The sequence below is a fragment of the Aspergillus sclerotioniger genome (assembly GCF_003184525.1).
Source record: "Aspergillus sclerotioniger CBS 115572 chromosome Unknown BO94scaffold_52, whole genome shotgun sequence".
NCBI classification, from domain to species: domain Eukaryota; kingdom Fungi; phylum Ascomycota; class Eurotiomycetes; order Eurotiales; family Aspergillaceae; genus Aspergillus; species Aspergillus sclerotioniger.
The window spans coordinates 68,374-86,708 of NW_020291042.1; the positions used below are offsets into that span (position 1 = coordinate 68,374).

At 44.7% G+C, this 18,335-nt stretch overlaps 4 protein-coding genes and 1 non-coding gene across 5 annotated transcripts; 3 read left to right on the plus strand and 2 right to left on the minus strand.

Annotated features, from left to right (window-relative positions):
- Nucleotides 1–67: 67 nt before the first annotated feature.
- On the plus strand, nt 68–1,295 carry BO94DRAFT_528745 (putative short chain oxidoreductase/dehydrogenase). The gene is made up of 3 exons (XM_025610437.1): nt 68–463; nt 515–696; nt 771–1,295. Exons 1-3 carry the CDS (start codon nt 174–176, stop codon nt 1,157–1,159), a joined length of 861 nt encoding a protein of 286 aa, XP_025461641.1. The 5' UTR covers nt 68–173; the 3' UTR covers nt 1,160–1,295.
- Nucleotides 1,296–1,654: 359 nt separating this feature from the next.
- BO94DRAFT_t305 lies at nt 1,655–1,749 on the minus strand. The gene has a single exon. It is a non-coding gene; the product is annotated as a tRNA-Leu (tRNA).
- Nucleotides 1,750–2,400: 651 nt separating this feature from the next.
- On the minus strand, nt 2,401–3,614 carry BO94DRAFT_613805 (calcium/calmodulin dependent protein kinase; the record flags this gene model as incomplete). The annotated part of the gene is made up of 5 exons (XM_025616717.1): nt 2,401–2,712; nt 2,767–2,984; nt 3,039–3,179; nt 3,209–3,309; nt 3,361–3,614. 5 exons carry the CDS (start codon nt 3,612–3,614, stop codon nt 2,401–2,403), a joined length of 1,026 nt encoding a protein of 341 aa, XP_025461642.1.
- A 7,654-nt stretch (nt 3,615–11,268) lies between these two features.
- On the plus strand, nt 11,269–12,988 carry BO94DRAFT_332394 (5'-methylthioadenosine/S-adenosylhomocysteine nucleosidase family protein). Its single transcript, XM_025606987.1, has 4 exons — nt 11,269–11,532; nt 11,609–12,693; nt 12,828–12,857; nt 12,905–12,988. Exons 2-3 carry the CDS (start codon nt 11,631–11,633, stop codon nt 12,836–12,838), a joined length of 1,074 nt encoding a protein of 357 aa, XP_025461643.1. The 5' UTR covers nt 11,269–11,532; nt 11,609–11,630; the 3' UTR covers nt 12,839–12,857; nt 12,905–12,988.
- On the plus strand, nt 12,936–16,935 carry BO94DRAFT_504356 (putative WD-repeat protein). The gene is made up of 4 exons (XM_025609506.1): nt 12,936–14,441; nt 14,489–15,682; nt 15,935–16,112; nt 16,365–16,935. The coding sequence occupies exons 1-4, from the start codon at nt 13,092–13,094 to the stop codon at nt 16,817–16,819; spliced, it is 3,177 nt and encodes a 1,058-aa protein (XP_025461644.1). The 5' UTR covers nt 12,936–13,091; the 3' UTR covers nt 16,820–16,935.
- The last annotated feature ends 1,400 nt before the right edge of the window (nt 16,936–18,335 follow it).

Consider the following 18,335-nt stretch of genomic DNA (forward strand, 5'->3'; position numbering starts at 1 on the left):
AAGAGTGGGTCGATCTCCCGACCCTCTTTGCTGACATTGGCTCCGGGATTAACATAAGGTTTACATCTTTATCTCCTTCTACAACAACTATATAACCCGCACAACCAGTATTCAGCACTACAATCCAACACATTCAAACCCATCTCATCGCTACATCTCCCAAACCACCCGCAATGCCCCAAGTCTGGTTAATAACCGGCGCATCCTCCGGCTTCGGAGCCCTCCTGGCCGAAAAAGCCCTCCTCGCTGGACATGACGTCATTGCTACAGCCCGCAACCCTACCAAGGCCGCCGCGGATTATCCTCAAATCGCCTCTCTGGGCGGCAAATGGCTGCATTTGGACGTGACTAGCAAAAATACCAAGGAACAAGTGGAACAAGCAATCAAGGATAACGGGGGGCGGATTGATGTGGTAATCAACAATGCGGGATATGGCCTGCTCGGTGGTATTGAGGACATCAGGTATGATTGACTTTGATCCCTAGTATCTGCTCAAAGCTAAGTGACATATAGTGAGGATGAACTCGACACCCAGTTCCAAACGAATATCTATGGCGTGGTGAGAGTCACTAAAGCGGTTCTTCCGTTTATGAGGGCCCAACGGAGCGGCACTATCGTCAATGTTAGTAGTATTGCTGGGTTTGCGGCGGGTCCGTCGGGGGCTGCATATTCGATGTCGAAGTTTGCTGTGGAAGGTATGTCAAAGTGTTCCAGTGCTTGTGTTTCTTGAATATTTCTGGGATGTCGCTTGTGCTAATGAGTTAACCAGCCCTTTCGGAATCCCTCTTCGCTGAACTCCAACCCTTCAATATTCGGGTTCTACTGGTCGAGCCAGGTGCGTTTCGGACGAACTTCATCGGATCGCACAAGTTCCCTGCTGCTGGGTTGAATAAGGACTATGACGGGACGCCTTTGGCAATGGCCATGGGGTTCTTTGATACTTTTGCTGGGAATCAGCCTGGGGATCCTGTCAAGGCGGTCGAGCGCATCCTTGATGTGATTCAGTTGAAGGGAGTGGGAGAGGGCAAGGGACATCTTCTTCGTTTGCCGCTGGGGACGGATTGTTTCCCTCGGATGGTGGCCAAGCTGGATGCTGTGAAGCAGAATTTGGAGGAAATTAGGGAGGTTGCTTTGAGTACGGCGGTTGAGTCGGAGTAGTGTTATTTGCTCGGGAACATACCAGGAGGGTGTTGTATGGGATGGTTTGACACTTGTGGTAGATATAGCATGTTTTTTAATAATTCAGCTATCGCATACGACTATGGCGTGCAATGTCGTCGGACTGATGGATATCAAACACCCTGAAGTCCTTGATGTTTGGCGTCATTACCTCCCTAGTGGCGGGGATCTAATGTTCCTTTTGTTTTGATTGGTGTCGGTTGCTCACCTGCTCATTTGAATGGTATTACTCCTAATTCTGAGTTGCAGAATCTCGAATGCTGGCTCAAGACAGTAAACTAAATGCCAAACACTTCCTGGCTTGATTGTTGTCCTGCTGCCCCTTCTATTGCGAATCAAGCCGATCCCAAAGCATAGAAGAGAGCATGAGTAGATGTATTCAACACTGGATTGAATGATCGTTACTGCGCACTCCAACGCACTAAACACGTCATCAATATCTGGTTACAGCAAAAAAGAAAAAAAAGAAACAAATGGTAAGACTGGGGTTCGAACCCAGGAGACTCTCGTCAGCTGGGATCAAAGTGTGAAACTTAAGCCAGCCGCCTTAACCACTCGGCCATCTTACCGTCAAATATCCAGTTTTAGTGCAAATTGGCAATATAGTCCATCATGTTACCATCACTCACGAGGCAGGTGATTGTCAAGGGCTTATCTGTGGTCCATTCTCCACTCAAAGTGGAGAATGCAAGTTTAGTACGCCAAGGCCCTACCTAAGAAATGGAGCTTCTCAATTCGGGGTTTCATTACGTTTTTTAAGGTACTGGTGGTTGGCTCACCTTAGAAAACGATCTTTTAGAGATTATTCTAGATGTCGGGGAGCAATGTGGGTATGGGCCAAGCGTGGCTCGCATACAAAGGTGGTTGATTTTGTGGATACTCAAGCTATAAACGAACATATCGCAAGGCTTGTTCTAGCATTACAACCACGCACGACATTACCTCCCAAGTGACATGGGACAACAGGGTCGGGTAGTGTCAGCTGCATCTATAAGAACGGCCCTTCGACACAATTAAGCCAGGGTTTCATATTCGTTTCGATAACTCGATAATCTTTGATCGAGGACAGCAAAATGACCAGCAACAATATCCGATCATAAAATTGAAGCAAGAGCAAACTGAACGAGAAGGGCTTGAAGGCATCATCCGAGAAAAAAAAATCTCCGGAGCATTGGTCTGGTAAGGATTCAAACACCTTCAAACCACTTGTGTGCCAACGCCTAGCGGGCGGTAATTCTCTGTCTTGGATCAAAATCTGTCATGGCACAAATAAGACTTTTGAATTCATCGTCGATTCCCTTCCAAAGAGAAAGTGGTTTACGCGGGTTTTCTCTATTGAAACCATCCCATGTTACCTTGAAGATCGGTACCCAAGGATTATCGCCAAGGTAATTAAGAAACCTATTGAATCCCTCTTCATCGGCGAAGTAGGATATCTGGCGCTCAATGACAATTGCTAGTCGATGTATACCCTCGTCCAATTCATCTTCCCCAACCGCTAATATGACGTGTTTATAAAGCACACAAATACACTATGCAACAGGTAAATAACGTGTAGATTGGGACTCAATGGGATGAATACTTACAACCAGAGCGTAAGAGAAAATATCAAATGGCTTACCCACAGGCCCTTTAGCATGGGCTTCAGGACTCCTCCACATCCAATTTCCCGCTTGTTTCCCGATCATATGCGATCCGGGAGGAATATGTGCGGCATCTTCAAGATCCCCGAGCTGAACCCTCTCGATTGTGATCCCGTTATGGGAGGCTTTCCAGTTTACAAAGAAATTATCTGCCTTGATATCTACCTAGAATTAGCCGGTAATCGTTAAATCTCTGGACGGAGGGTGTGATCTACCTGTATGAACAATATCTTGATCATGCATTTCAGCAATCCCATGAAGGCCATCTTTCAGGATCCTTTTGATTATCCCAAGAGGTAGGTCTTTTTGACTTAGGTGTAAAAGATGATCGGCGAGATATTCGAAAAGAACATTGACTTATTGGGGATGATGTCTTGGACCAGACGAACATGGCTAGCCCTGTTGTGTAATCTGTTGTTTATGTCTTGAAGGTATTCAAAATTGACCGTATGGATATACTTCAGAATGAATTTTCGGTCACCAGCGCTGATAAACTAGTGAGAAGGTGAATCATAGGTAGTCAGGGTTGACTCTCACGTTGCAAGGTAAACCTGACGTGGCGGATCTGTTTCTTCCTGAAAGACCCGTTCGATTTTATATTGACTGCCAGACTGACCAACATGACCCTCAGTGTTCACTGCAGAAGTTGACATTGTGCGTGCTCTACGATGGAGGGTACTTGGGGGCAAGATAAATTTGCGGCCGGAGAGATTTGGGACTACTAGATTGGAGTATGCCTGGTTTTTAAAAGAGTACCTAGCTGGTGAAAATATAGATCCTAATGGAGGCATTGGAAGCAATGTAACTGATCGGGTAAGGTTGCTGTGGGAAGTGTTGTGCTGCATGAAAGGAGTTCCACTGGGGTAAATAGCTTATGGGGTGTGTTGGCTGTTCTTGGTCATTACATAAACAGTGCCAAGCTGTAACCAAGGAATGCATAGTACGCGTTCTTCTGCCACCTTGAAAGCTACAGCCTACGAAAGGTGTTGACGTTGCCAGTTTCATTCCATTTTCATGGCTCAGCGGTAATCAAGGCTCAATAAAGACCAGACCATCATGAGCTAATATGTGGATCATACTGTTTTCTTCCCTAATAGAGCAATGCTCATATAATGATACATAATACCATTAAACAAGCAAATACGAGGTTGGATCTTCTGACACTGATGGCCAAAGAGGCACGTTGACGCATAGAAAAACAGTAAGATGAACGAGTAGTGAAGGTGCTGTGAGATTCACCAGCAAGGGTGTAAAAAATTGCAGCTTATGATGCGCAGTCAAGATTGCCACATCCCTTGATTCCCATGCCACCAACAGGGTTGTGCAGAACCTGCCAAACAATGACCCGAAAGGATCTACTTCTTCTTATATTATACAGGATCTGGCAACTCTTGCTTCACGAGGTGCGTAGATACATTTTTATGGTTGTTGTCTAAATCGAAGGCTGTAGAGATTCCTGATAGACGGATTCAAGTATTCGTAAAGTACGGTTAGGATAGAGCCTACTTCCGTGTCAGATGGCGACGCTCGCAGTGTCAACGGCTCCTTCCAACTTCGAAATAACCCCAGACTGTAGAAGCAATGGACTATTTCTATCCGTATTCAATAAATCTGAGGATATTGCAATGAATTAGAACATCATACTATAAGATAATAGTTTACAGTAAGTAAATGAATAGCGACAGTGCTACCCTGCATGTCACCTACAGCGAGGGGTCAGCGTATGAATACACACACCCCCCATGTATAAGTTGAACGGCTAGCTGGTTCGCATTGCTGCAGTCTTGTATACAGTTAGATTAACTAAAAGGCAGTCAATAGGCTCAACCAGCCACTTAACCGCATTCTTACAAAACGTTCTAGATCCGTTGAGCCATCCGCTTTCACAATTGTCTCACTCATCTCGTGAAGGACATGCTCTATGTAATCCCCTGCGCCGCTGAGTTTGAGTATATGTGCAATAGCACGATGGACTGCCAGGAGCTCAGGTGCGGGAGGATCGATAGTACGTTCAGGGCTGAGAAGAAGATCATAAGTGACTGGAAGCAAGGAGTCGCGTAGAAAAGGCCTTTGCTCCGTTGAGTCAATAGTATATCTGTGTTTTGAGCCAGGTGTTCTTCCAGGAAAATTTCAAATTCTCCGAAAAGCCGATGATATTTTTGCGTGAGTGTTAACGCATTCCTTGGACTATCGATGCTCTGTCCTTCGATAAGAGGACCGATGTTGGGGTCGAACATATTCAGAATATGCAATGCCGTCTTCTTCGACTCACTCTAAATATCATTGTCAGAAGTGATTAGTAACTTGCACGTTGGTGCAGGGAACATACTAGCTCTGACTCCGCAGACGATACCGTCGCGAGAGAGTGAGGTATAATGTGTGCCACTTCTAGGTATTCGAACTGATCACTCCGCTGGTTTTTTAGAGGTTCCCCGTCATCATCTGTGTTATTGCCATTCTTGTCAAGTCGTTTTTTGGCCTGACTTCGGTCGAACTTTCTCGAGACTACACGGCGATGGTGATTACGTATAAGGCAATCTTCTCGGAGCCTGGAAACACGGCTTTTTGTACCCGTCGGAGTAGTTTGCTTAGATGATAAAGAAAGCGGAGTAGGTTGAGGTGTTTTGGCGGATGAAGCTCTAAGTGCATTACCATAAATATGTCAGTACATGCCGGAGTGTTTCAAGCACAGTGTCCTCGAAGCGACAAAAGAATGGAGACTCACGCGGCATGAAAAAGTTGTCGATCATGTATTCAGCAAAATTGTTAACAGCGATCATAGCGTTTTCTTTCGTCTTGGGGTTCCATGATGAGAATTCCTGGAAGTAAGTGATTGCCTGATGAATTCCAGTACCAGTGGGGTGGTCTTCGTCTGATGACATTTCATGATGGATATACGTAAAAAAGTAGTCGAGAAAACGATCTTTAGATTTGACGAATTCAAACGAGGTACTGACGAGGATTGCTGGTTTATAACGCTCCTCTGCTATACGATCAGATTTGTACTCGACGAGCGTTCTGAAGACGCTTTGTGCCCTCTGAAACTCCTTCGGTGTCAAGATTAGCAGGCAAATTCATCCATATGCAAGATCTGCTACATTAATCCTATCAATATGGTTCTTCCCTGCTGTCATCCTTTTTTTTTTTATGAATGTTTCAGCAGGTACCATCATGACCGTTTCTGGACAGAACGTTGCCGGATTAGTGAAGGTCTACAGGAAAGGGGAAACTGGGTTATACATTGCCCATACTGTCAAACCAAAATTGACGGATATTTTGTCAAATCACCACATCGAAACAGAAATCAGCATTGCTATATTCCTCTTAAATGCACCAATCCTGAGGACGGACACATGTGCTTCGTTACCCATTACATATTCCGAGGAATACGGATTAAATATATGTGAATCTACGTGCGGGAGGCTTTAACTAGTTAGTTAGCTAGTTGGGAAGACCAGTTCGGCAACCTAGCCACCATAGAAATCCAGCATATACACAGCAGGAAGAGTAAACCAGACTGCAACAGTATGCCAGGGACTTCCCTTTTCTTTTGGGATACGGATCCTATTACTTTATACAAGTTTGCCCAGAATACCAATATGACCTATAGACCGTTTGTCCCATACGCAGCATCTATTGGTTCTTCCTAGCCGCTCACTGTCTACTCCCAAGCATGGTTTGCAGCTCGCACACATCCATTCATACCATAGTAATTGATACTACTTCATTTATATACTACGCGAGACCTCATCCCAAAGTCAGGAAGTTGTTCCCTTACTGACTACAGTATATCCATATACTCTGTAAGTGATCTTAAATGGCACTCCGGATGTGTTACATCCCCCCAATCCCCCCATAGATGTACAGTCACGGTCAATATTTGTATCTAATTACTGTTTGAGTTACTGGATCAGTGTGGCAGCATTGAAGGGATGTTGGTTACTGTTCTCTCCCTGTCAGTGAAGCATGACATTCAGGTAATTATCATCCAGCTGGCGACCTTGCTTAAGACTAACTACCGCTTACTCATCGTTATACTGCAAATCTTTTAAATACATCAAAGTATATTGAAGCAGCATGTGGCTTCTAAAGGGAGCCGTAAGTAGGAAGCTATTTATAGAAAACATATATCTCTAGTTATCCTAAGATATTAAGTTCATGAACTTACGCAGCAAGATGTATTATAATCATAAATATGGAAAGAAACCTGATCTAAAAAGAAAAAAGAAAGTATTCTTACTTTACAGAAACATCAAGATAAAATGATTAAATCAGAAACTTGACTATTACAAGCTAGGACTATTTATTATCGAAGACAAGAAGAGACCGGTCAACTATAAGTTAAGATTATCAAAATCAATAAGTAAAATTTATCCAGTATTTCATATCTTATTATTAAAACCTATATTAAAGAACACTAGAATCGCAGAAAACATGGAGATTGACGACAACACAGAGAAAGAATATAAAGTCAAAAAGTTCCTAGACTATAAGAAGATTAGTGGCAGGTCAAAGTATCTAGTAAAATAGATAGAATATGATATCTCAGAAAATATGTGGGAATCTATTAAGAATTTGACAGGCTATTACCAGCTTATGAAGTAATACTATTAACAGACAGGTTGAAGTTCGCCCAGAAGGAAGAGAAACTAATTAACTGAGTTAGACTAGGATTGTCTGATACAGCAGCAAGTTGAGTAGTATCATATTTATTAGCTAGATACTTTAGCTTCTGAAGATCCTCAGCGCTTGGAGGATCCTCCTTATCTAACTGCTTTAATACAGTTGAGTTGTGATCTAACATCCGCTTGCCACGATCTTTTAGGAACTACTGTTGCTTAAATAAACAAGCCACCTTGGCAGCAATACAGGCCTGTTTAGTAAGAATCTTAGTAAGTTTATTTTGTATATCTGATTGATTATATTTTAACTTATTCTATTTCTTATCACTGTAAAATTGCTTTTCATATTTTCAATCATAATAAGTGTAGGCAGCACAATTTCGGCTCTTTGAATCTATAATATAAGAAATATCTCTCAGGAAACAATGTTTGTAGGAACTCTTAGTAATGAAGCTGTTATTACAGATCTTGTTGGACTGACAGATACATTCCTTCACCCGATCACGATTAGCACAACGATGAGACATGATGGCCTATCATAGGAAAAAGAGAAATTAAGAAAACTTAACCGACACAGGAGAGACACGCATCTTTATGTCTCTTGAGAATAAGAAACCTTGAAGGAGGGAGAGTGATGTTACAGACCCCTGCTAGCCAGGTTACTAGCAGAGCGGACTCGTCAGGCAGAAAGTGACGACCAGGCAGAACTCGGACTACCAGTAACTCTTATTGAGTAAAATCCTGGTCAGAGTAACGTCCGAGACAGCGCTGTGTCACGTGACCATCTACCATCAGATCTACCATCGAGGGTATATGATATGGTATACGGGATCTAGAAACATGATTAGACCGATCCTTGATCTACCCTGAATGGTATACGGAATGGTATATGAAGAATAGGATATAAGGACATTCTTTCATATACTTAATTAGTTCTGTTCTTCATGCTTAATAATACTGTCTTTAAGTAACCATACATTTTGGTAAAGCTTAGCGACAATACTTGTCTGTACTTACTTACAGATAGCTGCGCGGCACTATCTGGCCTTACTTCTCTTCTTCTGTTTAGGACCAGTCACCTCTTAGATAGTCATCAGTCTGACTTACCTTGATTTAGTTCACAGGTACGTATTGGAACGGGAGCTAAGCTAACAGGAACAGGGAGAAGCGATCCTAGGTTTTGACAAGAGCTTCTTGAGCCAGTGAAGACTTATTTCATCACTAGTCCAGCCATTAGGATTAAGCTTAATTCTCCAGTCATGTGGTAGAGTGCCTTGATACCAGCTCTCTATATGGATCTTTTCTTTAAGGATAATGCATGGTGAAAGAGCCCATCCAGAAGCATTAATATATTTAATAGAAGTAATCTATTCTCGATTGCCTGGCTGTACAAGAGGTGCTTTCCCATAGAAATCAGCTCTAGCAACTACTTTAACAGTAGCTACCAAGCCTATAGCAAAGCCAGTCTCGTCAAAGTTGTAGATATGTTCAGGTACAATCCCATTCTGTATTATAGTGATTTGTATGCAGTCAAACCACTCCCTAATAATTTTAGGGTCCTCGTATTGAGCATGTCGATAGTCATATCTTTAAGAAAAGCATGTCTTCAATTTGTTATAGCGTTGAATAAAGTTGTATACCCATTTCTCTCTAATGAATTGAATAGGTGTAGTACCACGTTGAGAAAGGGGAATATTAGCCATTTCTTGTATATGAGATGGCCGAGGAGGTGCTCCATATTGGTCTAGTGATAAGATCTATCTGACTAGTGAATATTCTTTATTTTGAGTCATTTTATGACTATTTGCGCGTGTCTCTGCTCGAAAAGTATGGCCATTTAATCGTTGTTGGAGGGTTGTACGTGGAATATTATAAAGACGTGCTGCTTCGCGAATATTGCAGATTTCCTTATTTTTTAAAGCAGTAACTGCTAGTAGAATCCTACCCTCCTGCTCAATTGAATTTCGTGAATTTTGACGCGATTTTGGAGGCATGGTTGGTGGTTGGGTTGAGCGAGGTTTCCAACCGCGGCCAAAAACGCGTGAGGTGGCCCGCTCGCTTACCGATTACGTTAATAAAATAGTCACATGCTGAGATATATGTTTCGGTAACTATATGAAATGTCATAAAAGTATATAATTGGTTCTACTTTTGTACTTACAGTACCTAAACAAGATGTCAAAGGCTTGATAAAATTGTTCTCAATCTAACGCAAACTTGTTATTGGTTGAGTTTGACTTCCTGGACCCAGTCATTAATCTCACCAACAAACCTGCGTGCAGCCCCGAGCTTCACGCCTTGATCGATGAAAAAACCAGGGTCTTGATCATGATGGATTTGTTTCAGGTCAAGGCAGTTCTCCAGCGTGACCTTATATACCTTGATAATATTTTCCCTAAAAGATTCAGTGCTCACCCGTGAGAGCTGCCAAACAGTATATGCCTCTACCGCTACTTCAAGAAGCCCAGGAATATTAATGACACCAGAAAATGGAGAGGTTTTCAACAAAGTAGAGTCACCACTAGCCGCTGGAGATACCGTCACAAGCTGAGATGGCTGTGTAGAGAGCACATGGATGTTAATTAGAAATATAGATCCACTGACTGGGTGCACAGGAGCCTTCGGTCGTTGTTCAAGCCGCTACTATTCCTCTGCATATAATTGATCAGGAATATTTTCAGGTATGTCATCATGGGTTCCAATAGTTCCTCCCTCTTTTTCCACATATCTAACAAGCTTCCTCAAATGATGCGTCCGTAGTTTATAATGCTTTTTCCCAACTGGTTCCTGCCAGCAATATTGCGATTCTAGACAGCATGGTGAACCAGGGCAGCGCATTACTCTGTACACATCCCGCCAAGCTGAAGGCTGACCAGTGACCCGTTCGGCATCAATCTCAGCGTCTCGTGTGTTAAGCATCCTCCTAGTCACTGAGGTTTACCCTCTTTTATCAGTATCTCTTAGAGACTGGTCGGAGTCTAAATAGTTAATAAAGATACACAGCCTCAGCTTCTTACTTTAGTAAAATAGATTCTCCCACATTACAAGCTGCTTTTGAATAGCCGCCCACTCGATGTCAGTTTTCTCAAAATACTTGATAAGATCGCGCTGTGATCGATCATTTACAAAAACCACTACCATAGTATCATGCAGTCTCACCCGTCGGCTGCGAGCTATCTTCCGACGTAATATATCTTCGGCTTTATGTTTGATGTTTGACCAATAAGAACTGGGGTTTAGAGTGAGGTCTTGTTCCGTATCCTTTGCCACCACGCGGTTATCTAGAGTCACTCTCCACTCAATCAAATATCGAATCGAGATAGGCTGTTCCCTATCATCTATCGTTGTAACATCGCATTCTGTGTTTCGAATGAACTGTGGTTGATCGAGTGGGGTATGACGCAAGGGGGTGGAACTTCGGCTTCCACGGTCGGACGGGCTGTATCTGGACGACGTGCAATCGCGGCCAAAGTTACCAGGAGTAGGGGCATACGACAGGGTCTGTTCCCACAGGGCTATATAAATTGTACCACTCATCCTGTTTAACCTCGACAGGTAGAGATATCCCGACGGGAATGATGGGAGGGTCGAGAGACGAAAGTGTTGACAGCGTGTTGGAAAGGGTTCCTGGTGTTTGTGCTGTTTGCATGGAACATTCTAGGGGGACGAAGCACGGGTTGAGGATTACCCGGCCCGGGCTGATATATAATAGGCCGAATGGTTTCCTGACCGGTGGAGCTCAATGTTTGCGGATTGCTCCACTTTGTCTCGTTATGGATCGCAGAATAGTTAGATGCTAAAGTAATAAATAGAGTATATCAGGTTGACTTCATCTAAAAAGTCAGATATACACTTATTAAAACTGGATCTATTTACTGAAATGAACTTGACGCATTTAAAATAACAAAAGTTAGCTAAATACTGGGTTGTGAAATCATCCAATGACACATCGACTTTTGCCGCCGCACCCCGCGCCAGCTCATTTCAACTTGACAGCCTTCTCACAAAATATCTCTTTCAGCCTTTTCAAACATCCACATGATCTATTCTAGTGGGTTGTCAAGTCCCAGTTCGCCAAAACATTCTGGTAATTAAACATTCCTATTGAATCAGGATTCTTGCCTACTTCGCTTTTTCTAGGCCGCTAATGTTTTATGATACAGATTTACCTTGGAAGCCCTTATAATGAAGCGAAAATTTTCGCCGAGTACTTCTCTATCTCCCAGTCATGCCAAACGTTATCCGACAGTGAGTTCCGAGCCCCAAAGAAATGATTTGCCATCCGCAAATCCCTATACAGTCGGATGGATCTGTGCCCTGCAGGAAGAGTACGAATGTGCGTGTCGAATGCTCGATGAGGATTTCGCAAGCCCAGATCTGGTGGAGAATGGCGATGACAACACATATGCCTATGGCCGGATCAAGGGCCATTACGTGGTGATTGGCTGTCTTCCAGCAGGCCGATATGGCTCCAATTCCGCCAGCCGTGTTGCGCGAGATATGGTCCGGACCTTTCCAAACCTACGATTCGCATTAATGGTTGGGATTGGAGGCGGTGCGCCGACAGCGAGACATGATATTAGACTTGGCGATGTTGTTGTCAGCCAGCCCAAAGATGAATTCGGAGGTGTGATACAATATGACCTTGGAAGAAGACTGCAGGATGGTCAATTCCAACGAACAGGTCACTTAAACGCGCCCCCTGACAAATTACTTGGCGCTATTCCTGAGATTAAGAGACTTTACAACGACAAGCGGAAGCCAGACAGAATCGCGGAACATATTCAGCGCATGGATGATATGGAAGAGTATCATCGGCCAATGGTCGACCAGTTGTACCAGGCTGATTACCTGCATTCAGGTGGATCGAGCTGTCAGCAATGTGACTCAGGCTTTCTAGTCAATCGTCCAGAGCGTCAACACCACCGCGTCATTCGGATTCACTATGGAACTATTGCATCAGGCAATACTGTTCTTAAAGACGCTGCTATACGTGAATTCTATGCAAACAATCCTGATCAGGTGTTGTGTTTTGAGATGGAAGCTGCAGGTCTAATGAACAATCTTCCATGCCTTGTCATTCGTGGAATCTGCGACTATTGTGACTCTCATAAAAATGATGATTGGCACAACTTTGCTGCGCTGAGTGCTGCTGCCTATGCACGAGAATTACTTTGTGTTCTGCCTGCACAAAAAGTGGATCAAATGCCGGCATGGGCTGAACAGGTTACAAACCAATTGCAACAAGGTATGGGAGTTTGATTAGATTTATCTATCAAAATAAATATATCTCTTCTTTCCCTTTCACACTACCTACCCCTCCCGCCCTCCTTGAAATCCTTGGGCTATTTTAGGCATATAATGACGTTTGCTAGTTGAAAGAAATACGCTAGACATAAGAGATGCACAGAGGTATGACGAAATGTAGTATAGTCGGGAGAGACGGCTGACAGTAATAGGTTATTTCAGTCTCGATTCGATCAGACAGTTGGTTGGCAACAACTGAGGATTGTTGAAGGAGCAGCATTTGACTCTTTTGACAATCAGCATGATGAATGTCTTCCAGAAACCCGAAAAGAGCTACTCAGTGAAGTTGAAGAGTGGGGTAAATCAGCACATGGCAAATGTATATTCTGGTTGAATGGTATGGCAGGAACAGGCAAATCAACTATTGCTCGAACAGTGGCACGCATCTTTCACGATAAAGAGCAACTTGGTGCTTCATTTTTCTTCAAACGAGGTGAAGCAGACCGTGCTAATGCAAAGTACCTGATATCAACAATCGCAAAACAAATGATAATACGCTATCCAAAGCTAGCACCAGCTGTCTTGGAAGCAGTGGAGAAAGACCCGGATATTTCAACCAAATCCCTCAGCCAACAATTCAATCAGTTGCTTCTTCAGCCACTTGTTACCCTGAATCAAGCAAATCCTGCAATTATTGTGATTGTGATTGATGCTTTGGATGAATGCGACCAGGAAGATCAAATAACATTAATAATCAAACTTTTCCTACGAGTACAGGAGCTTGAATCCGTGCAAGTTGGAATATTTCTGACTAGCAGACCCGAGCTTCCAATCCGTCTTGGATTTAAGGAGAGTCAGAGTCATCAGGATCTAGTCCTCCATGAGCTTCCTGAGCCGGTGATTGAACAAGACATTCGCAAGTTCCTGGAAGTTAAGCTTTCAGAAATACAGGCGGGCGCATTCTCCCCGAATTGGCCAGGAAAAGAAAAGATAGAAAAGCTGGTAAGGATGGCTGTTCCTTTATTCATTTTCGCGGCCACAGCATGCCGTTTCATTAAGCAAGGAACGCATCCGAACCAGCGGCTCGAGAGGTTCCTCGAATCTCAAGGTACAGGTAAAAGCCAGATGGACCGGATATATTTGCCTATTCTAGAACGTTTTTTAGGCAGTGACGAGGAGGAGTCGGAGGATCTTGTGAAAGAATTCCAGAACATCGTCGGTGTTATTATTCTTCTTGCTACCCCACTCTCTATTGAATCTCTAGCCCTTCTTCTGGAACTGAATACTTATGAGATCAGTGAGACATTGGCCTCTTTACATTCAGTCCTCAATATACCAAGTGAGCGAGAGACGCCAGTTCGAATTCTACACCTGTCATTTCGAGATTACCTTCTGGCCACACAGAGCCGATTTCATATCAATGAGCAAGAGACGCATGGGAAGATAGCGACACATTGTCTCCGGGTTATGGACACTCAGCTGGAACACAATGTCTGTAATCTGGCAAGTTACGGAATGCAGTGCAAGGATATCGATCCGCAGGTCATTAATCACCGCTTCACAGCAGATATACAATACTCCTGCAAGTACTGGGTGCTTCATGTTCGAGAAAGCAAAGGTCTTATCTCCAAATCTGAGATTCTCTGTTTTCTTAAGAAACGTTTTCTGCACTGGCTGGAGGCACTAGCTTTGATGGGGAAAATATCTGAAGCAGTGGAAATGATAGATACATTGAAGACGAGTACAGAGGTAAGTCCATGACTTGCCGGTTGAGCAGTGGCTAATTTATATACCAGGACAATATTGATGCTGAGCTTTGGGACTTTCTATATGATGCAAGAAGGTTTACTCTTCAATATGCTTACATGGCTGGCATTGCTCCACTGCAACTCTACAGTTCCGGGCTCGTGTTTGCACCTGTACAAAGTATTATCAAGAAGACTTTTCTTGGTGAAATACCAAAACAAATGCAAAAGCTTCCAGTCGTCGAAGATTCATGGAGCCCAAACCTACAGACGCTTGAGGGCCATTCAGATTATATCAAATCAGTGGCCTTCTCTCCTGATGGGCTCACCCTGGCGTCAGGCTCGAGTGATAAGACTGTCAAGCTCTGGGATACAGCCACCGGCAGACAGCGGCAGACGCTCGAAGGCCATTCAGGTTATATCAATTCAGTGGCCTTCTCTCCTGATGGGCTCACCCTGGTGTCAGGCTCGGACGATAAGACTGTCAAGCTCTGGGATACAGCCACCGGCAGACAGCGGCAGACGCTCAAGGGCCATTCAGATTGGATCAATTCAGTGGCCTTCTCTCCTGATGGGCTCACCCTGGCGTCAGGCTCGAATGATAAGACCGTCAAGCTCTGGGATACAGCCACCGGCAGACAGCGGCAGACGCTCAAGGGCCATTCAGGTTATATTAAATCAGTGGCCTTCTCTCCTGATGGGCTCACCCTGGCGTCGGGCTCGAACGATAAGACTGTCAAGCTCTGGGATACAGCCACCGGCAGACAGCGGCAGACGCTCGAGGGCCATTCAGATTGGGTTAATTCAGTGGCCTTCTCTCCTGATGGGCTCACCCTGGCGTCAGGCTCGGACGATAAGACCGTCAAGCTCTGGGATACAGCCACCGGCAGACAGCGGCAGACGCTCGAAGGCCATTCAGGTTATATCAATTCAGTGGCCTTCTCTCCTGATGGGCTCACCCTGGCGTCGGGCTCGGACGATAAGACCATCAAGCTCTGGGATACAGCCACCGGCAGACAGCGGCAGACGCTCGAAGGCCATTCAGGTTATATCAATTCAGTGGTCTTCTCTCCTGATAGGCTCACCCTAGCGTCAGGCTCGAACGATACGACCATCAAGCTCTGGGATACAGCCACCGGCAGACAGCGGCAGACGCTCGAAGGCTATTCAGATTATATTAATTCAGTGGCCTTCTCTCCTGATGGGCTCACCCTGGCGTCGGGCTCGAATGATACGACCGTCAAGCTCTGGGATACAGCCACCGGCAGACAGCGGCAGACGCTCAAGGGCCATTCAGATTGGATCAATTCAGTGGCCTTCTCTCCTGATGGGCTCACCCTGGCGTCAGGCTCGGACGATAAGACTGTCAAGCTCTGGGATACAGCCACCGGCAGACAGCGGCAGACGCTCAAGGGCCATTCAGGTTGGGTTAATTCAGTGGCCTTCTCTCCTGATGGGCTCACCCTGGCGTCGGGCTCGAGTGATAAGACCGTCAAGCTCTGGGATACAGCCACCGGCAGACAGCGGCAGACGCTCAAGGGCCATTCAGATTGGATCAATTCAGTGGCCTTCTCTCCTGATGGGCTCACCCTGGCGTCAGGCTCGGACGATAAGACTGTCAAGCTCTGGGATACAGCCACCGGCAGACAGCGGCAGACGCTCAAGGGCCATTCAGGTTGGGTTAATTCAGTGGCCTTCTCTCCTGATGGGCTCACCCTGGCGTCGGGCTCGAGTGATAAGACCGTCAAGCTCTGGGATACAGCCACCGGCAGACAGCGGCAGACGCTCAAGGGCCATTCAGATTGGATCAATTCAGTGGCCTTCTCTCCTGATGGGCTCACCCTGGCGTCAGGCTCGGACGATAAGACTGTCAAGCTCTGGGATACAGCCACCGGCAGACAGCGGCAGACGCTCAAGGGCCATTCAGGTTGGGTTAATTCAGTGGCCTTCTCTCCTGATGGGCTCACCCTGGCGTCGGGCTCGAGTGATAAGACCGTCAAGCTCTGGGATACAGCCACCGGCAGACAGCGGCAGACGCTCAAGGGCCATTCAGATTGGATCAATTCAGTGGCCTTCTCTCCTGATGGGCTCACCCTGGCGTCAGGCTCGGACGATAAGATCGTCAAGCTCTGGGATACAGCCACCGGCAGACAGCGGCAGACGCTCGAGGGCCATTCAGATTTGTTTACTTCAATTCTGAATAACTCTGATCCCAATTTCCAAATATCTTTATCAGAAACCTGGATTGCATTAGCAGATCAAAATATACTGTGGCTGCCTGCTGAGTATCGCTCATTTTCATGTCATGCTGTTAAAGACGCCACACTTGCCCTGGGGTATCCCAGTGGTCGAGTTTCCATTATAGGATTCTATACACGTTAGATTAATATTCTTTGTATTCCACTCAAGTCTCTTATTTTCTAATCTCTTTGTAAAAGGAGGGCCTGGGATAACTGAGGCTTATATATCATTCTTTGAGATAAACAAGAACTCTGCAGTGGTTCCTAGATGGTTCCGTAAATATGGCCAGCTTGCCACTCGTTCTGAATCCAGAAATTTCCATGCCAATGGACAAGCGCGTGGATTACCCGGTCACGTTATTATAGTAATATGACTAGTATTTACAATACATTATCTGTCACGGGAAAACCATTATTCCCTTCCATTTCGAATTCAGTGTAGCTTATTTTCACTCCAGGGTTACTGAAACAATCAAAGAGTATAAGTGGTGACACCAGTATCCGGAAACCCTGTAACCGCCATACAACTGTTCAAATTCCAGGTTCCAATGGCTTTGAGGCCCTCGTCAACGAAAGAAACAAACCCAACTTCATTCATTTGTACTTCAGCTGCCTCTCTCCTGGTCAATGCCCGATGGAAATGCGTCTCCATCACTGCTGTTGAGTATCCTGAAATTATGAATGCTGCTTCTTACACTGTCCATTCTATAATGTGATATATATATATTATTTTTTTGAGCTAGCAATGGCTGGTATAGGCAGACGGTGGGTAGACGGTGGGCAGACGGTGGGCAGAGGGTGGGGCAAATAATGTGCGGGCAAGGGTAAAAGAAGGAAGATAAGGTGGATCTCCAGGAGCGATACGGAGTACTCTGCACTGTCACTTGAATCACGTGAGCATACAATTCCATAAGCTGATACACTGCCACCTTCCTTCCAAGCTATCAATTTCAACACTATTGCTACTTGAGACTTCCAAACCCATCAACTCCAACATTATGACCGATCGGGAGCTTACAATTGCCATAGAGGATGGAAACTTTCTTGAAGTCAAAAAACTACTAGACAGTGATATTCTATTAAAAGTTAACCAGTTTCTAACTGCAATATTATCCAAGAATTTTACTATACTTAAAACGATTTTATCTAGTGGGTAGAACATAGATATGGATATTAATAATAATATTCCGTCTGTGTTAATATAAGTTTGATAGCTTTCTTCCAACATGTTAGTAGTAGCTAATAGTCATTATAGGTATATCTTTGAAGATAATGAACTTCTTAACTGATTCCTAAGACACAACGCGAATCTAAACAAATCTTATTATATGTTGGGATCCCCGATGGGCTCCCACGCCGGTAGGCAACGTAGGGTCACGTGACACTCCTCCCTACACCGCTAGTTAGTCCATATAGATGGCCTACGAGGCCCCTAGCTACATCATCATCCATCTCATTCTACACGGTTGAATCGCCTTAGTAGCCACTCCAACATATTTCAAGTACCAATGCTGGTCCTTCAGACATGTCTATGAGGATAGCTGTCACGAATCGCCCTTAATCTTTCTCGGAAGATTGAGCCACGGCATATTCAGCTCAGAGAGAATTCCGCAAGTTTAAAGCTCAATACATGATTGGCTATAAGTGATAGAGACTGC

Coding starts and splice junctions, on each gene's coding strand:
- BO94DRAFT_528745 (XM_025610437.1), top strand. CDS start 174: ATGCCCCAAGTCTGGTTAATAACCGGCGCATCCTCCGGCTTCGGAGCC. Junction 464..514: donor GGTGGTATTGAGGACATCAG/GTATGATTGACT, acceptor AGTGACATATAG/TGAGGATGAACTCGACACCC. Junction 697..770: donor GTCGAAGTTTGCTGTGGAAG/GTATGTCAAAGT, acceptor TGAGTTAACCAG/CCCTTTCGGAATCCCTCTTC.
- BO94DRAFT_332394 (XM_025606987.1), top strand. CDS start 11,631: ATGAAGCGAAAATTTTCGCCGAGTACTTCTCTATCTCCCAGTCATGCC.
- BO94DRAFT_504356 (XM_025609506.1), top strand. CDS start 13,092: ATGGCAGGAACAGGCAAATCAACTATTGCTCGAACAGTGGCACGCATC. Junction 15,683..15,934: donor CGAATGATACGACCGTCAAG/CTCTGGGATACA, acceptor AAGACCGTCAAG/CTCTGGGATACAGCCACCGG. Junction 16,113..16,364: donor GACGCTCAAGGGCCATTCAG/GTTGGGTTAATT, acceptor AGGGCCATTCAG/GTTGGGTTAATTCAGTGGCC.